General features: G+C 37.8%; 1 protein-coding gene across 1 annotated transcript in view; it reads right to left on the bottom strand.

The window, feature by feature from the left end:
* LOC135481097 (centrosomal protein of 290 kDa-like) overlaps positions 1–25,182 on the bottom strand; it is a 51,312-nt gene that overhangs the window by 19,786 nt on the left and 6,344 nt on the right. Inside the window, 31 exon segments of the mRNA XM_064761035.1 lie at positions 992–1,146; positions 1,744–1,962; positions 2,471–2,704; positions 3,160–3,294; positions 4,086–4,193; positions 5,077–5,157; positions 5,661–5,855; positions 6,995–7,108; positions 7,939–8,141; positions 8,777–8,909; positions 9,512–9,609; positions 9,956–10,016; positions 12,072–12,262; positions 13,356–13,467; positions 13,701–13,762; positions 13,765–13,873; positions 14,516–14,596; positions 14,984–15,133; positions 15,998–16,090; positions 16,339–16,464; positions 17,261–17,410; positions 18,479–18,643; positions 19,237–19,292; positions 20,190–20,352; positions 20,812–20,995; positions 21,515–21,588; positions 22,868–23,060; positions 23,368–23,438; positions 23,789–23,860; positions 24,454–24,560; positions 25,045–25,162. Coding sequence (XP_064617105.1) covers positions 992–1,146; positions 1,744–1,962; positions 2,471–2,704; positions 3,160–3,294; positions 4,086–4,193; positions 5,077–5,157; positions 5,661–5,855; positions 6,995–7,108; positions 7,939–8,141; positions 8,777–8,909; positions 9,512–9,609; positions 9,956–10,016; positions 12,072–12,262; positions 13,356–13,467; positions 13,701–13,762; positions 13,765–13,873; positions 14,516–14,596; positions 14,984–15,133; positions 15,998–16,090; positions 16,339–16,464; positions 17,261–17,410; positions 18,479–18,643; positions 19,237–19,292; positions 20,190–20,352; positions 20,812–20,995; positions 21,515–21,588; positions 22,868–23,060; positions 23,368–23,438; positions 23,789–23,860; positions 24,454–24,560; positions 25,045–25,162 — 4,013 coding nt within the window.

Raw genomic sequence — 25,182 nt, 5'->3', positions numbered from 1 at the left:
TGTGCACACAGTCATGTGAAATAACACATAACAGTACAAACAAATTTTTCAACTTTCACTTTGAAGGGTAAAAATGGCTTCAAAATACCAACGGTCTCTCAGGAAATTAAGTAGCTTGCAGCGATGACGTCAACAATGCTCCCTGTTTAAAAAGAACTCTGGTGAGGACAGACTTAACAGTTCTGGGCAAATGGGGTGTGGTGAACAGACCTAATGGGGGCGAGAGTAGGGACACAGAGAGGGCGCTACACTGGCCCAAAGAAATCATACAGTATCTGTGTACATGTCAACCTGCCCACACTCTAGTGTCAAAATTCCAGGACATAATTTTCTTCATTTGGCATAGAAACCCTACCTTTGTTCAAGACTCTAATTTCCAATTATGTCTTGAAGAACTAGGACAACTTTTAGTATTTAATTAAATCACAATTTTAGCTTAGTAAATTATTCTGAAAGTTAGACTGAGCTTGACTTAAGACTAAGACAGCACTGTGATCCTGGGGACAGGTTTTTATATCATATTAAAATAAATTTCACTTGTATGATGGCGGTCAAATTTATGGGCAGAGGAAATGGGGCAAATCCCACAGGAATTCAATACACCTGGTCGCGTACCTAACAAGGCATCTAACGTAGAGCTTCAGCCCTAGTCAGAAAGACTTTGCGCAATGGAGCATGTCTTCAAAAAGCTGTATCGATAGCATGAAACTTAAGAAGAAAATCTTGACTACATAGGGACATAGATATACAGTAAATCACTTATAATTTCATAAACTGCTTTAAATACACATGTAGATAAAGCTTTGTGTTTAAGTTAAAAAGTCTGGTGAAAACATAACATTTTACCTTCTCAACTATATTACATTATGGGGCACATTACTGCCCACATCAGTTGACGCCAAAACAAACATTCCACTTCAGAGGCATTACATCTACTTTCAAACCATGACTACACAATCTCTCAACTACAGATCTTAATATGGTGACTTACTTCTCTTTTTCCTTGATAAGCTCCCGGCTGACGTCTTGTATTTTGACCTTTAGGTTAACGATGTCTGTTTCCTTGTGGCGTAATCTCTCTGCCATGACAGCCATGTTGTTATCCTGTTCTGCTACCATGTCTTCCAGCTCATTCAAACGTCGCAACTACAGCAACATATAATTAAACAATGTTTAATACAATTTGACATCTCAGCATGTTCATGGATGTTAGTAATACTGGGTCTGATTGTTTAAAAAAAGTTTAAATCCAGCCCTAACAATAGTTTCATCCATAATATACCTGAGTGCAGTTTTACTTAGACTTGAAGCAGACAGTTGATTTAACTCTTGACCTCATCTTCACCTGGATACCTAGCGTTAATTCTCAGCCTAACATGACGGTCACACAATCTCTCCAAATAAAATCTCTCTGTCTTGATTATTCAGTTTGCTGACAAAAATGGGACTTTTCAGACTTATCTGATTTATTCATCTCCTCAGTCCTCTTAGCTCACTGAAAAAAGACGCTTATCACTGGAGGTAAAACCATATTGGGCATTTATACCTTTCATCTTTATTTGTCTTTTTTTTGCTTTTCTTATTTTTTAAAATCTGAAATAAAGAAATATTATTATTATTATGATTACTATCACTATTATTTCCTATGAGGATTAGGCTAGTTGTGCCTGCTTATATAATTTTTAACCTGTCTTGCACTCTACGGGTACATGTGCCTCTAAGTCACACAGCCAACCACCATACCTGTTTGTTGCTAGGTAAATCAGCAGTAGGCCTATGTAACATCTCTTTCGCTGCCTCCTTGAAGCGATTGAATGCCGCGTCAGTACTCATGTGGATCTTCTGTTGCATGACCTTGAGCTCAGTCTCGTGTTTACGATTCATCTCCTGCATGTCATCCCGTGCCTGCTTCAACAAATCCTGGTACTTCTGGATTGTCTCCTCTTTGGTAGCTATTCTGGCCTAGTTGTGGAGGTTGGAAAACAACACATAACAAGACATAATATCAAGTTAATCATCACCAGATACACAAAAAAAGAAAAAGAAAAAAAAAACACACAAAGAAGAAAAATGATGTTAATTACATGCAAACTGTTTATTTTGCAATGCTCTGCTGCTGAATGCTGAACTAAGACAAATATTCTCTGCTTCCTGCTGCTCAGGAAACCAGGCAGTATGCAGAGGAGGCCATAGCACCTCAGCATGTACTTGATAAATCTTCTGAACGAATTCAAATGCAAAACATATGTGGCTCAATTAGGCAAAGTGCTATTCTAGCCATAGCCAATCAGCCCCTGCCCAATGACACCCCAGACAGGAACCCAGTACTTGAAAATACAGCTGAATACAGTACTTGAAAAAATCTTTACTACAATGTTAAAAACCAATAGAATAAAGCAAAAAATATACATCAAAGAATCTTGACCTTCGTACATAGAGAACTTAGATAAATGCAGATCAGCCAACTCACCTGTAGACTGGCTATGGTTGACTGAGCCACCTTAAAGGCCTGCTGACTCTCATACTCCTCCTGTTTACTACTGCCCAGTGGGGTACTGTACTCTGCCCGCTGAGTAGCCTTCTGTATGAAGTCATCCCGGTCAGCCGTAGCTGGCATCCTCAGCCTCATCTCTGACACCAGCTTGTCCCTGGCCAGGAGTGTGCGCTCAGCTTCCTTCAGGGCAGCCTCCAATTCCTGCACCCTCTGATAAAATAAAGTGGGCATAAAGTCACAAATGTGATGTATTCATAAACTGTTTGTGGAGAAAAAGGAATGTGTGTAATTGTGTTGGTGTACGTAGTAATACACAACTTCCAACATATTCTGTTCACGTTTTACAGCAATGCGTCCTGATCCTACCTTAATTCCATAAATTACATGTAATTAGCGATATCGATTTCTTAACATCGTAGAGGGAGCAGTCTTTTCCATTGAAACCAACAATAAACACTATTTATAGATATCATGATATCGAAAAATACTTATCAATATCACCAATTCATTTATCAGTATAAATAAATGATTTATCGACACTGATATCAACAAATATTTATTGATATCAATAAGCATTTATCAATATATATTTATTAGTTGCGATAATTTCCCAGTTAAATGTTAATCTGGCCTCCTCCCATGAATTATGAGTTTGGAGTTTTAACCTTTTTGTTGGCTGCGTTTTCTGCCTTGGTGTCCAGGATCAGCTTGACATTACTCTTTATGGTTGTGATAGCCATCTCTAGCTGGTTAGCAACTGGCAGAGAGGAGTCTGGGATAGATCCTACAGCCTCTTCAAACTGAAAGGACAAAAATATAAGTCCATGAAAATGATACAATCATCATCTATCACTGGTTACTCATTGATCTTAATATTCAGCTGTAATGCATGTGAGAGCCTGAACTGTATGTAGAGAAAGTAGTGCTTCGTATTCAGAGATACTACAAGCTTAAAACATTGTTCTAATGTGAGTATCATTTCACCGTTATTACACTACATGTATGTCATCTAAATATTAGAAAAGATTCAGATGTGCCAAAGGGTACATGGCAATGCCAAAAACGTGAAAATGTCCTCTGGATTAAATTTATACACACAGTTAAATAACTGACATCTGACTTGAAATTCCACAAGCTGGTTTTGCTTCATGCAGGTGTAAACATTCACTGAATTATGATGTATCTTAAAACTTTTTGTTTAAAATACATAGCATGCATTGTCATTAAAATACATAGCCTTCTTAACAGTTGTCAACATACGTACTGTAATTCATTATAAACCTTTCTGTACGTTTGCAAGGTGTTTGTCTAAGCACATTCTGAGCATTCTGACATTATTTTGTGTGGACTGATAAAATTACACCTTTTTAAAGTCAAGAAATTAACCAACTCAACCAATTTAGTTTTATCTCCAGTCAACTTAAACGCCTACATAAATCGCACACAAAACAGCTCCGTTGAAATGCAAAAAGGTTGAGGAATTAAGGTAACATAAACATCAAAATACACAGCCTAAACAGTTATCAAGATACACAGCCTAAACAGTCATCAAAACAGGGCTGAATGTCTCGTGTCTGGTTACATGAAGTACCTGTGATGCTGCCCCTGCAATCTCGGCTGTGTGTCTCTCCATGTTAGCCACAGCCCTCTCCAATTCTACCTCTCTCTGTTCCCACCTCAGCTGCTTGTCATCCTGCATCTACATGCACAACACACCAACAATATCATGATAACTTCCACTTTTTATCAACTTTTAGAGAAGTTTTAAGAAAATGGACAGAAGTGCAATGCACGAAGAGTGTAATGTAAGAAACTCAAGCCACTCACACCACACATGATGCAGGGAATCACAATACAATAATAATTATGTCGCAGAATAATTAAAGGAAAACATGATCAAGAATAACATGTACAGTAACAAAAAGCACGATCACAAATGGAATTCAAGAAATGGTAAAACTAAACTTTGATGGATCACATAATGCTAAAAGGATGCATTAAAAAGAATTCAAAGTCAAGGATTTGTTTTTTTCTTTTACATCTTAGATTCTTTCTTCCAAAGTTATTTTGACGTGAATACTGTAGGCTGCCCTATTTCTTCTAATTTTTGGGGACACCTGGTCTGCTCATTTTAGCCAATATATACGTAATTGTAGGAGGAATATTAAGTTTCTCTTTTCTCACATGGTTGGACCCTCTAATGAACAACATATTCATATCTTTACTTTTCCAAAAGGCTGGTAAAGAAATGTAATTTCTTACTTTCAACACTACTCATATTAGTCCCCGATATTAGAAGAATTAGGGTGCTTAATTTCCAGACTGACTGCTGGAGGCTTAGGAAAACTGTAGTTTACCCTTGAAGAAATCTGAGAAGCTTCTTTGTACTTTATACAGTATAGCATTTCATGTATCCTTTCATTTCTTTATGTGTGATTCAACTTGCAGTTGCCAACCCACGGGAAAGAAAGAGAAATCAAATTATTTGTCATCAATCATTTTACAAGACAGTTAAGTTGAATGACCCCAGAGTGACTTAACTGTCACCTTAGTCCAATTGTGTCCCCCCGTGTAGGACTTACCTTGGTCAGTTTCACATTCTCAGCCTCCAGCTCCTGTATTGTGGCCTCGTGAGTCCTCACCAGCCCTTCCTGGTACTTAATCTGGAGACAAAGTATTTATCTGTTTATTAATAATAAACACAACAATAGTGATACAATTTCTGGGTGCAGCAAAGAAACAAAACTTTCTAAATGATATTAACATGTCATGGGGCCTCTGTGGCCTAAGTGATTAGTGTCCCACAGCAGTGTAATGAGCCAGGAGCATCTCACAAATGTGGTCACTGTGAGTTCAAGTCCAGCACATGCTGGCTTCATCTTCGGCCATACATAGGAAGGTCTACCAGCAACCTGCAGATGGTCGTGCATTTCCCCTGGGCTATGCCTGGTTTCCATAATGTTGACCACCTTTGTATAAGTGAAATATTCTTGAGTATGGCGTAAAACACAAATCAAATAAATAAATTATTATGTCATAAAACATGATGTGCATTTTAATATTTTGCTTATTTGTTGATTTATTTTTTATTTTCAATGTTGGCTCACTTGTAAAACACAAAATAAAACTGGTGTTGCTCACACATCTAGCTAGACTGTGCACTCACCTGTTGTTGTAGTCTGTTGATCTGTCGCTTCTGTCGTAGCTCTTCCAGTCTCAGAATGTCCATCTTACTGTGCCACTCCATGACTTTCTGCGCACCCCGTCCATCCTTGAGGGTGGCGATGAGGTCCTGGAGACTGGTGTGCTGGAGCTCCAGGGCAGCTAGCTTATCTTCTGTGGCAAGTCTCTGTTCCTTAGCCTTATTGGGAAACAAAATAAACACAGATTGTTTACAGCGCCCAACAAGATGAATGCAGCATGTTTACAGCACCCAACAAAATCAACACAACCTGCTTACAGCTCCCAATAAGAAGAACATATCCTGTTTACAACTCCCAATAAAATGAACACAACCCGTTTACAGCACCCAAAATGAACACAACCTGTTTTAGACCTCCCACGAAATGTACACAGCCTGTTTACAGCTCCCAACAAAATGGAAACAGCCTCTAAACAGCTCCCAATAAAATGAACACATCCTGTTTACAGCTCCCAATAAAATGAACACATCCTGTTTACAGCTCCCAATAAAATGAACAAACCCTGTTCACAGCTCCCAATAAAATGGACACAGCCAGTTTACACATCCTAATAAAATGAACACATCCTGTTTACAGTCCCCCATAAAATGAACACAGCCTGTTTAGATTTATCAGCAAAATGATTGCAACCTGTTTACAGCTCCCAACAAAATAAACCCAACCTGTTTACAGCATCAAGTCTTTACCTTAAAACAAGACATCACTGATGTCCTAAATCTTCACCTCAGCCCATATTGAGTTAATTACAAATAAGTATATAAATACTGAATGGAGACCAATTTCATATTTTACACTTTGTCAGGATTGGACATTCCAGAGTTCACACACTTCAAAATGTCAAGACTTTTTAAAGAATTTTCCAACCCTAAAATTCATATTTTCCAGGCTGCTTGGAATAAATATTTTGTACATACAGTATACACACATACAGAAATGGAAAATGACTTTAATTAGTTGAACTCGGACTTTCACTTTACAAGGCAGAGTACTAAAGAATTTGAAAGATGCTGGAAAACACATTTCTCCAATAGAATGGCAGTATACTATGAACAGTAGCCCAGGTTGGTTATGTAGCCTCAATTTTATGGCTTTTCCAGGCTGAACTACAAAGACCCTTGCCTTACCAGCCTTCTCTATTTGAGACAATATGACATCAATAACCACTCACATTTTCCCTATCAGCTTGGTGCATTTAGACAAGGGTGTGTTATGCCGATAACCAAAACAGAGAGAAAGAGACATGCCTAAGGAAATCAGGACATTGACTACACACGCACACGTGTACTGAATTTCTCACCAGTTTTAGATCCTTCTCAGTGGTCAGCTTGTCCTGCTGTAGCTGTGCCATGGCTTTGGAGAACTTCTCTTGTCTGGATAAGGGCACCGCCCCCGCAAACTGACGGCGTAACTCCTAAAGTGAAGAGTTTGGAAAAAACACATGCAATCAGTACAGTGCTGAGATGTGAATCATAGTTTGACAATGTATCAGCTGTAACATAGAGCCAGTCTTTTCTTATTGTCTTCAGTGTCTGTGAATAAAATCAATACAATATATAAGAGAGTTACATGTACTTACTGCAACATAAACGATTAAATAACTCTTGCACAAAGGATTTCATTTGCCTTTGTGAAATGGTTATGTGATTATTCCTCCAACAGAGAGACTCAATTCCTTTCAACTACATCCCATGTTTCCTACTCCTACCTTTCTTTATCTATTTACAAACACCTCATTCAAGAACATTTCTTTTAAAGATGCAAGCTGGATTGCCCCAAGTAAACCACCAATGGTCCCCTTTTATTCATTATCTCTAGATCCCGATATTCTCCCACTTATTCTATTACCAATGCAAGTTTTGTGTATTGGATGAGTTATCCCCCTTTATAAATTTACCTCCACAAGGCACCGTTAGAGCATATCAAATCACTTTAAATATATTTAAAACATTATTTCCACATTATCTGATAGACTCTCCTTTGTTTTCATTGTGTAAATTTACTGAACTATTTGTTTCACACGAGCATAGGCCTTCGAGACCTATCAATGATTGGGATTATTATAAAGGCAACCTGTAATGTACATTTAACATACAGTCCGTTTAACTTAATTTACACTATGTTTATTTATTTATTTATTATATTATCTTTTGTTCTTGTTATCAACTCTCAACCTGTTGAGACTGAAGTCAATAAAATAAAAATAATAAGAAAAAAAACAGTGTACATTTTTAACGGAATTACCTGCAGACTCTGTTTGAGGTATTTCTGTTTGTTCTGAGACTCAACCCTGTTGTGGTAGATTGTCTGGTCTTTGTCATCCAGCCTCTGTTCAAGTCGCACCACCTGAGCTTCCAGCTTGCTGTTCTTCTTTCTTGATTCTTCCAGCTTCCTAACAGCAGTTCCCTCACTTATCTGCAGCTGGACAATGTGCCGATGCAGTTTGCCTAAGGAACAAAACAGAACAAAATCGTCACATTTACTTATGTTATTAAATGTCCACTAATTTATGCAATTTTGCATTTTACACTAGCATGCTGTGACATTTGTTATAGTACTAATGAAGGATTCAAAACATGTGAAAATGCATGCAGTATTCACTTTGAAAAGGCACAATATTTCAAATTCATTTTATTTACCTATTAAAACAGAACCATAAATGTCCAATAAATAAAAAATGCTTAGAAAACTTTTCAATCAGCTTTAATTTTCCCAACTATTAAATACTGTTTTTGACCTAAACATTCGTCAAAAAAAAAGCAGCAAATAAGTCATCCTACTTAAAAAAAACAAACTTCAAAAGACCTTTGCAAGATCAATGAAAATCTCACACAAGTGAATTTTTAGGTGTAGCACTTTTTTCAGTCAAATTTATGCAAACAATAATTATGAAAATCATGCTAAAAATTTGTTTGTGTCATTAAAAATACAAGCTTCACAAAACTGTACAAATTATTTCTCTACACTCCATAGTTCTCTCACAATATTTCAAAATACTGGTTGCATAGGTGGTTGAAAAGGAATTAGGCTATCAAGTAATACACTCCTCACAGATCATACTTTCTCAAACCTTCTTGCTTACCAATAATGGTCTTCTCATCACTTTGTACCTGGAAATCAAGCAGCTGCTGTCGGAGTGAGCGGACTTCCTTATCCCGGCTCACCTGTTGTGTCTCCAACATGCTCACCTGAGAGCTGGCCACCTCAGCGATTTCCTGTCAACCACACAAGTCAACAAGAGCTTCAGAACCTCAAGATACGCCCGTCATGTGTGGTGCTGAATTCAATTTTTTTCAAACTCTCAAGTGACACAGTTCTTCAAATACATTTTTTGATGACAAGAAAAACCTAAACTGATGCTGGTTTGCTCTGTAGTGCTGTGGGTGAAGGTCTGCCAGCAACCTGCTGATGGTCCTAGGCTTTATCCCACTATAATGCTGGTCAACACTGAATAGGTGAAATATTCTTCAGTACAACGCAAAACGCCAATCAAACAATTAATAAACAAATACATGACAAAATCACAAAAAAGTGAGAGATATAGCTCTATAAATCATTTTCAGCAGTCTTCTGCTTTGGTGGTATAGACAAAAAGTTGACAAGCAGTTCAGTTCTGAACAGTTCTCTAAATACGATGTTAAGGTGAAAAGGTTCACTGATAGACAGATGGATTGACCGAAAACGCCCTACGATAAGACAATCCACAACAAAAACATAGTTCACCCAATATGTGAAATCTTCACACAGCTAAATCTGATATCAGCTGTACATGCAGTCATGTATTGTTTATAACGTGACTAAACAAATTTCTGCTAACCTTGAGCTTAGAAATTTCCTGTTTCATTTTGGCTTGATCTTCCTCCAGGTTACTTATCTTCTTCCTGTCTGCATCACTGACAGCCTTCGTCACGCACGCTGACAAAAAAAAAAACAAAACAAAAACACACAGCAATTGTTAATTATTTCTCATACATATATGTTTACTTTTCTTCACAAAATTCAATCACATAACTATTCTCAGCCTTTCATGCAAGACGTCAACACTAACATACAAGTAGATCCACATAAGTAAGGCTATATCGTACTAAAAAACAATTAAATGTGACTTCACAAATCAGATGTTTTGAACAATAGTTATCAGCCAAACCAACCACAGAATATGTCATAATCATCTTGTACACATATACCTGTTATTACAAACTGCTATAGCTTAAACATGAGCGACCTCCTTAGAACTGGTTGTTCCAGTATTAGTACTTACTGGCCAGTTCATCACGCAAGTCCCTCTCCACTTTTTGAGCTTCCAAATTTATCTTTGTAACCTGCAACAGATTAAGGTTTACACTTGAAAGAAATTATCTCAAGTAGCAGAGTATCAGCAATACCTACCGTAATTCTTCCAAAATTTCGGACAGGATTTGAGGCTTTACCACAGGGGGCGTCCCTAAGAGCGCTGGCAGTGTGAAATGGGGGAACGGGTAATCCTTTTCAGGGCTCAACATCAAAGCCTCGCCTCCACATGTGGGAACTTGACACTTGAATCCGGCAGAAATGTGCACAGCTGGGGGCACCAGTTTTTAATGACAATCAAACACTTCCTGCAGACTTAACAGGTCACATAACTTGCAGTACTTTCATACAAGATCTCAGTACCACTGAGGCATGTATATGTGTGAATAAGCCACCGAAACCCAAAAATCAAAAATTGTATGTTGTTGGAATTGCACTGGAATAATTAACATTTTTCTCTTGTCTAATAATTGGTTCATCAACTGATAATAGGTCTCATTTGTTTTGGCTCACAAAAAGAGAAACAAAAAAATCATAATTTGAAAGATACCTGTTCTGTCTTTACTCACGATTGAATGAGAATGTCACCTAAAACACAGCTGGGTACACCTAGGGAGAGCTTTGTAAGAGGGTCACCAGGTGAAAGGAAGAAGGGAGGGAGTGTCTTTAGGCAATCATGAAAAAGTTGTCTTTTACCTTTCCGTAAATTGAACAAAACATAGTCTAACATGAACACTGCACTGCTTTGGCTTAAAATAAGCTCAGCCTTACAGGTTTGCTGTCATAAGAAAATCCATTTTCACCCAGTTTGTTTGCGTCAGAACATACATAGGGGCCTACATCTTCACACCTTACCAATATAGGCTATAATGATCTAACAATAGCCTTTATTGTGTGAAAATTTTCGTGAGAAGATTTAAATATAACCATCCGAGATGTATTGATATGCAAATCGCAACTTTGCCCAGTTCTGGGCTATAGCCTTTGAAGTTCTAACATTGTTTGTTAGATCCGTCAATCACATGTTGTTTTGGTAACTGATTTCAATTCTCACCGTGGTAATAGATTAAATGTGTTGTGAGCATGTGGGAATCAGTACTGAAATGTTTTTATGGAATCCATTTGATTCAATGCATTTTTATCTGGATATCTGCCAAGGTTAGAAACTTCATTTACAATTCCAGTACTAGATCGTCAGTTACTTATAAAATATTACGGAGAACTTACCAGGATTTCACCCGCTATGGAATTTGATGAAATTGAAATCATGGCCCGCTTCCTTTTGTAAGTGTGTTCAGGAACAGTAAGTATTTGTGACAAGGTTTGAATGAAAATGTCCTCACCAGTGTGGAATGTTTCATCGTGAAATCTTTTTAGTAGAGTTCAAACTGCAACCATAGTACACATATATACTCGGCTGATAATGAAAGGCGCTGATCTGCTAAAAGTCTGCTCTTTCATCCAGTTGTTTTGTTTTATTTGTTGTTGTTGATGTTCTTGTTGCACTGGTACTTCAGCAGACACTGATCAATGACTGACAGCAGAGGAAAATGAGCTAGCCCCGTGGGCAATCATGCGTGATGGGTAGCAGGCACAGTTATACAGGTGATAGGTTGGGTAAGGGAGCTACAATCCGCTTAGCTTGTGTAAACAGCGGTCAACCACCCTCTTCGGCGGTGTTCTCAGAAGATTAAATACCTGGGAGTTGGGGTGGGGATATTTGAGAGTCCCAATTTCTAGAGTGTCCAAAATTCTAGGATAATTACGGTACTTACGTGTTAAAAGACAGCATGTTTTACAAGTTCCATGTTTAAACCCAGTTCTTGTTCACTCAACTGCGGCTTGAAGTCACGACATTCATAAGGTGCCCAGCAAAATGGTTTACTTTAAGCCCTGTAGGTTTCTCTGCCTATAAATCCTACATCATGCATACAAGTACATGACAGGTATAAAAGTTAAAAATTATTGTGTATGAAGTTTTAATGTTCACCTGACTAAATGCAAGTAACCAGACACCATTACTAGTAAAACTAAAAATACTTTTTATTGTGCATACACAAAAGTACATGTATACTATTTTCACCTACCTCAGCAAACTTTTTCTCCAGGTCTGAGTTTCTCTGTTCTAAGTTGTGAAGGATATCCTTCTGCTGTTCGTACATCCTGACGGCGTGTTCTGCCCGCTGTCGCTCATTTAGCTCCTTCATCTCCAGCATGGTCAGCTTCTTAGAGATGGACACCACATGCTGGTCCATCACACCACTACCCTTTGTTACACCTGTAATGGCAAGGGTAGGATATAGTATACACTGTCATTGTTCACCATCTATGTATTTTGTAACTGATCCATTATCAGTAGTAATAAAGTAACACTAATGAAATCAGCAAATCGGTCCCCATCTCAAACAAAAATGACACTTTAAATCTGATGTTGGTGAGAGTCCTTCAGCCAAGGTAAGCCAGCAGTGTCAGAATTTTGCCCCATTCCCAGAGTTCTATGGATTTAAGAAAAACAGAAGTTTCATCCCCAAAAGTAATACTTTATGACATTTATTTTCCTCTAAAAATGCACTTTTTGGGTGAAATTTAAGGTCATTCACTTTGCATGAATGCGAACATTTACCAATCTTTTCCACACTAAAACTGCGCACTATTCACAAGAAACAACTGAGAATTTTCATTAACCAGGAAGCAACAGCAAAACCTCAGCAAAGCAAATCAATTAACAATTTTTTGTGACATTCTACAGAACTGCAATGGTGTTCTCAGCAATGCTGTGGTTTAACAGTAGAAACTCTACTGCTGCTTGAGCTGCGTTATCTGTAGAAGATATTTTTCTCTTCATCTCATCTGGGATTTCTATAGTGTCTGTTCTGAGAGCTCATTTAATACCTTGCTCAGTTTGTGCATGAACTACTGAACTGTTTATTTTGTTTATTTGATTGACGTTTTATGCCATCCTCAAGAATACTTCACTTGTATGGCCAGCACTATGACGAGAGGAAAAGAGGCAGAGGCCTGGGGAAATCCATGACCATCTATAAGTTGCTGGAAGACCTTCCCATGTATGGCTGAACTATTCTAATCTCTACTGAAATGTACACGTTTAAGTTCCGAGGATCTGCCTGTAAGCACAAGTATCAAACTACAACGAAAGAAATCTAGTTTTATTTACATATCAGTAAATATCATATCTGTATATCAGACTAAATGAGACAGCATTCTACCTCTGATCTTTTGGAAGATGGGTTTGGGTTCTTTGGTGAGTTATATTGATGTTAGTGACCATTTAGACCTATATTCTCTAATTTCCCCATTTACAACCACTTACTCACCCCTCCATCACAACCCTACCCCTTGTCTGAACTCACCTCGACTCTGCAAGTCCTCCATGGCCCCTTCCAGTGTGTACCGTCTCTCTTTCTCTATCTCCAGAGTCTTCTTTAGCTCCTCATTGACTATAGATAATCTTTTTACCTCTTCCTAAAAACAAGATAGAAACCAAGAGTTTTTTTTTGCTTTATTGTTATTTATTTTGCATGAATCTCCTGAGTGTTGTATATATATATTCCATCCATTCAAAATACTGCCTTATTTTACTTTTCTGAAACACGAACAGTTTGAAGACTCTGTGACATTCTGAACATGTTTAACCATGATGGCAGAGTCACAGATTCAGCAACTGTGACAGCCCTGCTCCTAGGTTATCTGCCTACCTCTAACCCTGTCAGAGCCTCAGTTTTCTCCACCAGGCTGTTGCCTTTCTCCAGCATGTCACGTACTTCTCCGTCAGCTCATGGAACTCCTTGTTAGCTTTTTCCAGGTCTTCAGTTGGCACAGAATCCTCCAGAGCCTTCTGAAGTGCTGCGATTTTAAACACCGCCATGTCCTAAAAACAACATGGATTTATTCAGGTGTAATAAGCCGTACTGAATGTGAATTCGTTTAAACGAATGCTGAGAGGGTGACAGATTACCAGAAATAAAATAAGAGATAAAATTAACATTATACACAGAGAGTAGATTTATCAACTTTCATGTCAAGTTCAATGTACGAAAATTTCATTCTCATGAAACTTCATCATAAAAAACACCCTCTATTCATAATATTCAATGACATGATTCTCACCACTTAACATTTCTAATCTAAAACTGAAAAAAATATACACTAATCAGGTCACTGAACACTATGTTAATTAATATAACAATCAAGATTCATATTTAGTATTGCTTCACCATAGATAATGGAATGAACATTCTGAATGGAGTCACTTTTCTGGTAGACTGGACTTTGAGGTTGCCAGTTAGATACGTCACACTGCACTGTAGTCAAATTAGACCCTTAAGATTACACTAGACCTTAGTCTTTGTAATTTAACTGAATATCCTGCATTCAGGTCATATTTTCATGAATTTTCTTAGTTGTGATTCATTTCATGTGTATTGTAAGCCTTATATACAGTTTGTTGCGGGAGCCCCCTTGCTATATTTCTTAGTTCAGCATATCCCGACAGAGAATGATACTTCCTCACCTTGTATCTCTGCAGATACCCCAGCCTCTCGGCTACAGCCTTCTCCATCTGAATCATCTCATTCTTAAGCTGGTTATTGTCCTAAAAACAGATAAACAGTGGTGCCGATATAATGAAAAGGATGATCTGTTATTTTCATTGATAATGTAACAAAAGATATATAAAGTATTTTATGGGGATTGAATATCACAGTTTTCTGTAAGAGAAATTATACACTACAAATCACTGTGCCAGGTATATGACACAACCTCACAAACATAAATCTTGTCTTTACCTTGGCCAAAGACCTTGGCAATTAATGTCTGATTTTGTAAATTATTCCAATGTTGCCCATCTACCAACCTAGCACTAGTCTGAATCCACTTTTACTTCAAAGTCGAAAGATAAAAATAATTTAAGCCTTGCCATACTTGTCAGATCAGAACAGGTGAGTGCAGAATCAATCTATCAATCAAACCCTGGGCTCACCTTTCTCAAGGTTCCCTGTACTTCCTCCATGGTCTGGTAACGTCGTGTCAGAGCCTTCTCATTCACGCGCAGAACAGTCACCTTTCTGGTCATCTCGGACAGTCTTCGCCGTACCTCCACATCGTCATGGGAGAGCGTGTCTAACAGTCTCTGCACAAACAGCACACACAAAGCTGGTTATGTCAACTTTATCTTCCCAAATGATCAGCAGCTACATTTCTAGAGGTAAACACTGTACACATCAGAAACACGTTCATTTCTTGGTGTAAAACTGTACACATCAAAAACAGGCTCATTTCTTGGTGTAAGACTGTACACATCACAAACAGGTTCATTTCTTGGTGTAAGATTGTACACATCAAAAACAGGCTCATTTCTTGGTGTAAGACTGTATACATCAGTACTGGTTCATTTCCTGGTGTAAAATTGTACACATCAGAAACAGGCTCATTTCTTGGGGTAAGACTGTATACATCAGCACTGGTTCATTTCCTGGTGTAAAATTGTACACATCAGAAACAGGTTCATTTCTTGGGGTAAGACTGTATACATCAGTACTGGTTCATTTCCTGGTGTAAAATTGTACACATCAGAAACAGGTTCATTTCCTGGTGTAAAATTGTACACATCAGAAACAGGTTCATTTCTTGGGGTAAGACTGTATACATCAGAAACAGGTTCATTTCCTGGTGTAAGGTGGTGCATATAAGAAACAGCTGGATTTTCTGGTGAAAGAATTTACAAATAAATAACTTTCATTTCTGAATGGAAGATGGCACATGGATATCAGAAATAGGTTTACTTCTAAACATATTAGAAACAGACTCAATTTTGAATTGATATATATCAGCAAGAGGGTAGATATTCATCGCTAATCTGTGTCCTGAAGACTGTCGTAAGGGTGATTATTGTCACAGGTGCACATGTACATGATTAAGTTGCCAAACATAATTTATACACACCAGCATCAGACATCAGATCTGAGACTTATGACACAAAATTTCACAAACATACATCAAATTCCTGTAGTTTGACTTTGTCTTCTTCTCTGTAACCTTCAACAGAACTCAGCTTCTCTTTCAGTTTTCCTACTTCTTCATCCCATTCCTGTCAAATGAACAACACAAAAACAACAGTCTTCCATTTTCTGATGCACTGTACATGTGGATTAACAATATGTCCTTAATCATTTTCAGTACAAATAAAAACATTAACATCTCTGAGAAAAAGAGATGAACTGTACATGCACAAACACACCCCAGCTTAAAACCTACTTCACAAGAACAAACACAATCCAAAGTGCTTACGCTGTGTGCAAGATTATAGAAAACAAAATGGAACCTTTTGTCTGTTACCTTTTTGTCTTTGATGTAGTCCTGATAGAGGAGTCCTTGCTGATGTCTCATTACAGCAAACTTGCGTCTGTAGTTCTCCAGCGCAGATTCCATCTTCACGACCATCTCTTCTTTCAGAGACATTTCCTGAATGGGACGATTAAATATTTAAATTAATCCTTAAACAAACACAAAAACAACTTAAACTCGCAAAAACTGTGACATCCAGAAAAAAAGTTATTGTCTTGAACTCAGGTCTATGACTACGTGAATTAAAAGACTGGATGTCAAAAAATCTGACCAACTGATACAGAGACTTGAAAAACTGCTTGCTACAGCTAAAAAGCTGAAGTAGTAATCACACAAAGAACAAGGAATTTTCTGGTAAATAAAACTTTCTAGTAAATGGTTGTTGTAGTCATATCACACAAAACTGTCTAATATTATTGCCTTTTGCTATTAAACACAAAAGACTGAAATTTCCTCAAAACACAGTTTCAAGCTTTTCTTTACACAAGCTGCATTATTAAATGGATTACAGCATGGATTTATGAAATAAGATTCCATATGATTTATTTATTTGATTGATGTTTTACGCCGTTCTCAATAATATTTCACTTATACGACGGCGGCCAGCATTATGGTGGGTGGAAGCCGGGCACAGCCCGGGGGAAACCCACGACCATCCGCAGGTCCCACTTACGGCCGGAGAGGAAGCCAGCATGAGCTGGGCTTGAACTCACAGCGACCGCATTGGTGAGAGGCTCCTGGGTCATTACGCTTCACTAACGCGCTAATCGACTGAGCCACGGAGGCCCCGATTCCATATGAACAAGTGTTTCAGTGTTGATGCTATCAATTGGTCATCTCAAAATTCAGAATATAACATAAAAACCTTGCCAAACCAGCTCTTCAGTTTTGTTACTCCTATGCACTGACCTACCTGTAAGCTGACAACCAGGTGCTCATTAAGACTGGAGATGACCTCAGAGCTGGTAACGGCCATTCCCCCAGGGAGGGGCAGAGCCTGAAACAGCCCTCCGCCAAGGCCTGTCTCTCTTAACACTTTATTATCAGCCTCCAACTTCTCCACCTAAAAGCATCATAAATATTATACAGACATATGTTAATGTAACTATTTACATTAAATGATGCAACATAGCCAATGAACTAGCAGAATTGGACATTATTGGCCCAAAGGTATTGTTGTGGCTATTGGTCTCAATACATCCATCACTCTGTATTTTTCTATCTACACTATATCTTCCAAAGTTTGATATCACACACGCACTTTGGCACAGGGATGGACAGAGAACCCTATTAAAATTTCTATGACCTTGATCTATTGTTTCAAGGTCATATCAGTTGTCAAATTCTCGGAAAATTATGTACACGCATTTTCTCTTGAACAACTAGTCACTAAAGACAGTTAGAATGGTTACCAAAGTCATGTTGTACGCATGGTACAAAGTGGTCATACTGTTATACAAATATACTTTGTTACTTTGTTCTAACAGTGCTTATAAAAGAGTTGTTTATGGTGCAATACACTGCTCCCACCCAGGAAAAAAAACAAGAAGTTTTTCAAGTGCGTCCAACATACTAATATCTAGTATGTTTTTTAGCAGTCTCAGGGAACATTCAGTTTAAGGAAAAAACCATATGTGGAGTTAAACGCATAATACCTTGATGGCTTATCTTTTTTTAATTATTTATTTGATTGATTGGTGTTTTATGTCATACTCAAGAATATTTCACTTATACGACAGCAGACAGCATGAAATGGGAGGAAACCAAGCACAGCCTTGGGTGAAACCCATGATCATCAGCAGATTGCTGAAAGACCTTCCTACGTACGGCCGGAAAGAAATCCAGCATGAACTGGATTTGAACTCACAGTGCCGCATTGGTGAAAGGCTCCTGGGTCATTGGGCTGTGCTTGCAAACTTACTACCTTGGCCATGGAGGCCCTGCTTATCTTTTGGTATATTTTGATCATAATGTAATATGATGTTTAACATTAAAAAAATCAAGTATTTTAAAGGGCCCAACATCAAAAGAAAAAAAAACATTCTTCAAGTCCTTTCAAGGATTTCAAGGAATAGACCTAAGGGTTTGTTTTTTGCTTACAGTGCTAATTAGGAGGGCTAGTCAATGCTACCTTTTCCCAGGTTTTGTCCAGTTCCAGCTTAGTCTTGCTGGCCTCCAGCCTGATTTCCCTGAATGCGGCCCTCAGTTCGTCGTTGCGACCCTGCAGATTATCCACCTGTGCCTTCAGATACAGGGATGTGTCGTAGTTACCCACCAGGTTACGTGCCTCAATAGCCTGAATAAAAAAAGTGATAAACCGGAACAAAATAAGACAGTCGTAAATTTAAAACCAACCAGTTTATATTTATTTATTCATTTATTTATTTGATTCGTGTTTTACGCTGTACTCCTGAATATTTCACTTATATGACAGCGGCTAACATTATGCTGGAGTAGAGTCCAAGGGAAACCAACAGCAGAAATTCCCTTGTACAGCCAGAAAGGAAGCCAGCATGGGTTGGACTTGAACTCACGTCATTGGTGAGAGGCTCCCAAGCTATCAACAGTCCCCACAGAGGCCACACCAGTTAACAGGATAATGAACAAACCACATGTAACTCATATGCAAGGGCCCTTTACCATGACATAAACTGTTTACTGTTTATCTGCATCAGAGGTGAACAGGTCTACATAAACAGGGACAGTATCAATATTAAAACACTAAAAGTCATCGTGCCATAACTTAATATCCAAGTATTAAGGGCAAGTAGATATCTTGATTTCTCAAAATTATCTCAAATTTTCAGCACTGACATATCATTTCCCTTGTGTAAATTCCCAGTGTCAATTATTTAACCAGTTACATTTCACTGTGGCAAAGTCACTTACCGCTAACATTTTATCCAGAGATGGACACTGAATCACCATTTCACCTTCCTGTCCTTCTGTAAAACAGAGAACAGACAATAATTTCTATACCATTTTAACCGCTTACATACAGTGTAATATTACATAATGCTAACACAGTAAAACTCAAACCACACTGAAAACCACTAGTACCAAACAACTATAAAATGAGGTTGTACACTGCTGCTGCTACAATGTACTAGCTACTTTTGTTGGTGGTGTGAGTAAGTTACTTGGTCACATGCAATTGTTTCAATAGAACTCTGACAGTTATTCTCCATTCATAAGGCCATCATTAAAAATGTTTGTTGAGGGTAACCTGACTGACCTTCCCAAAAAAAGGATCTACTCTAAAGGTTTTATGAGGAATTTCTGTTTTTCTTTCAATATTAATTTCTTCAAAACTTTCTTCAAAATTTTTCATAAGCCAGAATAAAAAAATAAAAAAAAAAACTTCCTACAGTCCTACCCTTTTTTTCTGATACGTTTTTTAGAGATAGCCTAAATCCAACTGCGATCGATTAAGCAGAAATAATCCCTACTGCCTCGTACCCTACACAGAAGAACACCAACAGCAACCAACAAACCTCCTGACCTACACATCAACTCCAGCAAAGAGAGCGGGATTTGAACATGCAACCTCACTGATTAAGAATCTTGGTCGCAGTAAGATAATGCTGTGCTTTGACCGTCTGAGCCAGCAAGAGTTGAATTAAATATCAAGGATTAGTTGAATATCAAATACCAATATATTTTTGAATGCTGTTAATAATATAGGCCTATTCTTTCCTAGAGCAAATCATTCAGAAGTGAGTCATAAAAAAGTTTCTAAAGAAGAAACAAACAAAATGTAATTGCATGTAGCACTTTATAGCTGTGTTTGTGTCAGCCCAAACCAAAACAAAACCAAACCAAAAGCAGGAATTTCATCTTACCGTTCTTCTCTTTCAACGCTGTCATGATTTCCCTCATGCCTTGCTCCAGCTGTTTGTTGTGATTCTCCAACTCCTCATACCTGGCCTTGTATCTCACATTATCCATGTGTAACTGGTCTATCTGCTTAAAGTTCTGGCTCAGGTCAGCACCCAGTTGCTGATTCTGGAAAGTTACATCATAACATGTAAGGCCTATACTTCAACACAGGAAAGATCAGTATTGCTAAATAATCAGATAGTGTTAAAGTGACAGACCACATTTTTTAAGAGGAGTTATCTCAAGACTAAACTCACCAAATCAGTATTCCCGATTCTCTTTATTATGTGCCGTTTTAGGAGCTGCCATGGTGTATATTTTCATTTGTGAAAAGCTGCTTCATAGGTCATACTGTCTGTTGATTGGTTGGTTGGTGTGGCAGTCATTTCACAAGATACTTATATATTACTAATTTATATATTTTTATTTTTCCTTTAATCTGCAAATACCAGTTATAATGCCTAATGAGGTGATATAGTCTTGTCTGTTCAATTGTCATCAACACAATCAGAAATTTGAATCTATCCTCCTGTAAAGTTTGAGTAATACAGTCATTGTTTGACTCTATTTATGTAAAGGGCTTACTCGTAAAGCCATTTCTTCACCCTGCACCTCCTGGTGGATCCTGGCTGCAGAGGACAGAGGCTGGATAGACCGCGAGGAGAAGGGGACTTCCGAGGGAATACCTTCCACTTTCCTGGTCTTCAATTCTTCTGTAAAGTCTTGTATAGCCATCATGTCCTCAGCCTCCAAGCCCAGGGCAACAGCTCTAAAAAGAAATGATAAACTGATCAATACAGTTTATGTATACATGTATATGTATATAACGGTGACTACTGCATTTCATTTATTTATTTAACTAACTGGTGTTTTACTCAAGAACTGTCTGCTTTTGGCTTAGTCTTCGGCATGATACTTCAGTGGTGGCAGCACTGTGGTGGCTTACATGCCCTGCCACAAGAAGACACATTATATATACATGAACTGAATGGCTTGTCGTCGTCATTTGACATTGAAACAACCTAAGCATACATAGACATACATGTACATGTATATACCTCAGGTCTATGGGTAGGTGAAACCAGAGTGCTGAGAGTAAACATAAGTCCCTGAACCTCCTGAAATAAAGCCGTGGTCAAACTTTCGACATCACTGGTCAGAGGCTGAACCACCACTGCACTAGCCCAATGAGTCAGCCAGTAAGGGCCCCACAATGCCTTTGATGCTGAAAAACCTTTATACGTCTGAATGTTGTAAGCCTGACAACATGTGTCACACTGTGACATACCTCTGCCCTGTTTGTTGAGCAAGTCTTCTTATTTTCTGTTTCAGCTCAAGCCTTTCTTCCTCCAGCCTTTCAACCTGTATCAGATGTAATATACTTTGGTAGACTGATTGATTGATAGCTGACTGACTGGTGTTGAATGGTGAGCTCAACAGTTACGTCCATTTTGTCCAAGACTAACTTGCCAAATTTTCCTGATTCTGACAGTTCTATTGGTTTTAGAAAGGTGTGTTGAGGTTTGCTTGAAAAATGGGTTGATATTTTATTGGGAAATTGTAAGTTTCAACACCAAAAATAATATTTTGTGACATTTATTTGCGCTTTTGTGGGCCAAATTTTAGGTCGTTTGCGGTATATGACGGCAGTCAAGTTTATGGCTAAAGTAAACCAGAATAGCTAAAGTAAACCAGAGTAGCTGCAGCAAACCAGAGTAGCTAAAGTAAACCAGAGTAGCTGCAGCAAACCAGAGTAGCTGCAGTAAACCAGAGTAGCTAAAGTAAACCAGAGTAGCTGCAGCAAACCAGAGGAGCTGCAGTACACCAGAGTAGCTGCAGCAAAGCAGAGTAAACCACCCATATTCACCTTCCATCTGACAACCTGATGATTTAACATCGCAGCCGAAACAACAAGAGCTGAATTCAAATACGGGATCTCATTGGTTAACAGTCTGATAGTTGCAGTGAAGTCAGTATCTTAACCACTGATGACAGTGATGACAGCTCTAATGCAGATAGTGACTGGGAATGACACAGGCCAATGCAACACGATTATTTTCTAATCTAGCTGGGAGAATCGTGACAAAAACTGGGCAAACATCTGAACGAAGTACTAAGTGTTTTATCAATTAGTTGTTTCACGTTTTTTTTTTTTTCTCAAAATTGCTGTAAGCTTCATTTGAAATTTACTTATTTATATGTGGGGCCAAAACTCTTACTGGGTTATGTGCTTATTGTCTTCCTCTTTCCTTCTTGTTAAATCAAACAATCTGTGTGTCATAAGTGCACAAAAATATACATTCATGGTGGAAAAAAGCATACCCTATATCTTCAACCTGTTCGCAAGTTTAACAGTCTTGTTTAAAGCATATTTCACGAACATTTCTCTGCCAAGAATTTGAACTATACATTTTCTGCGTTACTCTGAAGTTGGCAAAGCCGATCAAACATAAATTAGTCATGATCAAAACATAAAAATGTGGATAAACTGCCTTCCTTAAGTATTCTTTAAACATGTTGAGGACATAGGGTAAGATATTGTGTTCCAGACTACTTTTCAGCCAAATGTATGATCTTAAAATTACCATCATCTCTGCCACATACTCCACAGTGAGACGAGAAACTGAGAACATATTCTCACCTCTTTCTGGAGGATAATATTCAGAGCTTTGGTTTCCTCCTTCTTCCTGTCCTTATCCTTTCTGAACTCTGACACATCAACAGGTTCCCGTGGGTCCAGTCCTAGCCTCTCTCTCAGATTTTCGTTCTCGTCAAGTAGGTCATTGAACTTTAATTCGCATTTGTTCACATGCTGAGTCAGCTCTTCAATTTGCCTGTCATGATCAATTTAAACATGTTTGTAATTCTGTCAAAGGATAAATGTGACAATCTTCCCTAAAACCAGTAATAACAAAACATGCAGCTATAAGAAGAAACAAAAAAAAAAAAAAAACACATTTACACAAAATAAACTGCAGAAAAACTTGCATAAAAAGCAAGTCATTATACATGTATTTGTTCATACTTAAAGCAAAATGTCATTTACCAGAAAGGGAAATTTTAGACAAATTTTTAAAATCTTTCTGCTTTCAAAGTAATTTTTCACTGAGGCATTTGTTTCAAAACCCATATGTGCAGTACCTGTCTCTGACTTTGATCTGAGCTTTGCACTCTTTGATTTCAGCCACAGCTTCTGCCAAACCATACTCCCCCTGGCAACAACAACAACAATACCATGGACATATGTAAACCACATGCTGCAATGTACATTCACGCTTATTCAAGGTCAACAATTTTAATGTTTCGAATTCCACTTTAACAAAAGCTTGAAAATATTTACACTGGAAACATGATATTTACAATAATCATGAATTCAGTATATAAATTTATAATTTAATTGTAAATAGTTTTTTTTACTGTAAAGTACATACACTTTTCTGATCTCTTTCATCTACACACTTCAACAATACTACATATCTAGGATGCATTATCTCGCTGTATGGGCCGTTACAAAACATCTGACAAACAAAATCATAAAGAGATATAAAGGTTGACTACTTACAGCTTCATACTGTCTCATTCGCTCCAAGGCCTCACTCAGCTCCTTATCCTTCTCTTTGGCATCAGACTCTGCCTACAAAACACCAGGAAGTAACCAAGTAGTGCATTATTCTCATAATTCAAAGACAGACACCTTAGAACCAACTGGATCTTATAATCGCACTCTGGCAATTTTAAATACAAATTTATCATAAAGACCCTTCTCCAAATGGGTAATCATTTTTATAGTTAATAAACAGACAATTCATTAATACACACAAACAATATATAATATATATATATAGTACAATTTATACGGTCAATATTTAACTAATGATTGATGTGGTACAGAGGATTCTTGCACAAATGCATGTACAGCAACAGGCAAGGAAACTCTTGACATGAAACTGTTCAAAGCAAAAACATAACACAGATGAATTCCAACACACTTACACATGACCAAAAGTACACAGGCAAGAATGTGTTTGGATTAGCTGTGGATGGTCTGAGATTTGGCATTTCTTTGGATCTTGTTTATAGCTACCCACCACAATAGTGAAATGCCACCAGACCTGACATTATTGAGTTTCAGTTCTGTAAAAAAAAATTCTGTCATAATGAAATTATTGTTTAACCACCCAGCAGTAATGGCTGGACAAGAACCTCCATATTGTTCGAAAAACTTACCATTGTAGCCTTAGCCACTGCACTGTGGATGGTCCCTTCCTTATCTCTGAGCGAAGTCTGTAACTCCCTCAACTTATACTGCAGTCTTTCAGAGGCCCCAAGCCCACCTGTAAAATGCAATAATGTGGATACAAAATCAACAGTTCACAACATTTATTTTGGAACGTGTCAGCACAGTCGTAAATATCGTAAATACAACATCCTAGATCATATTAATGATTTTCATGTCCACAACATTTCCCGAAATTTTAGTGATAGCATACAAAACAGTATATCTAACATCAACTGTGTCCAATGTTGCCCTTCTCTTTTAAAGCCACACCAATTCAAATTGTTGTTTTACAGATGAAATAGATCGTTTACCTATTTCGGGGGAGGATATAAAAAAAAACAAAAAGACTGGAAAAATCATAAAAACATCAAGGTCGGAAAATAAAAAAATTGGACTTTCAGGGGTTTTCTTTATTCCATTTTGGAAGTGTTGGCTCACTCATAAAACACAAAATAAACTTGATATCACCTGATGACTGAATTAGACTTTTCTCAAATCATAATTCATTCACGCTTCAGATAAGTTTGTCAAAGCCTTACCTTTATTAAGTTCATCCCTCAGGTCATCAATGACTGACGCATTTGCCTCCATTTCATTGGTCACTTGTTTTAGCTGTTCTGTCAACATCTCAATCTGCTCATCTTTTTCCTTCACAACCTGTCAACAATCGACAAATC

The sequence above is a fragment of the Liolophura sinensis genome, chromosome 1 (genome assembly GCF_032854445.1).
Source record: "Liolophura sinensis isolate JHLJ2023 chromosome 1, CUHK_Ljap_v2, whole genome shotgun sequence".
In the NCBI taxonomy this organism is placed as follows: Eukaryota; Metazoa; Mollusca; class Polyplacophora; order Chitonida; family Chitonidae; genus Liolophura; species Liolophura sinensis.
Note: the sequence above shows the minus strand (reverse complement) of the source record. Positions and strands in the feature narration are given on the sequence as shown.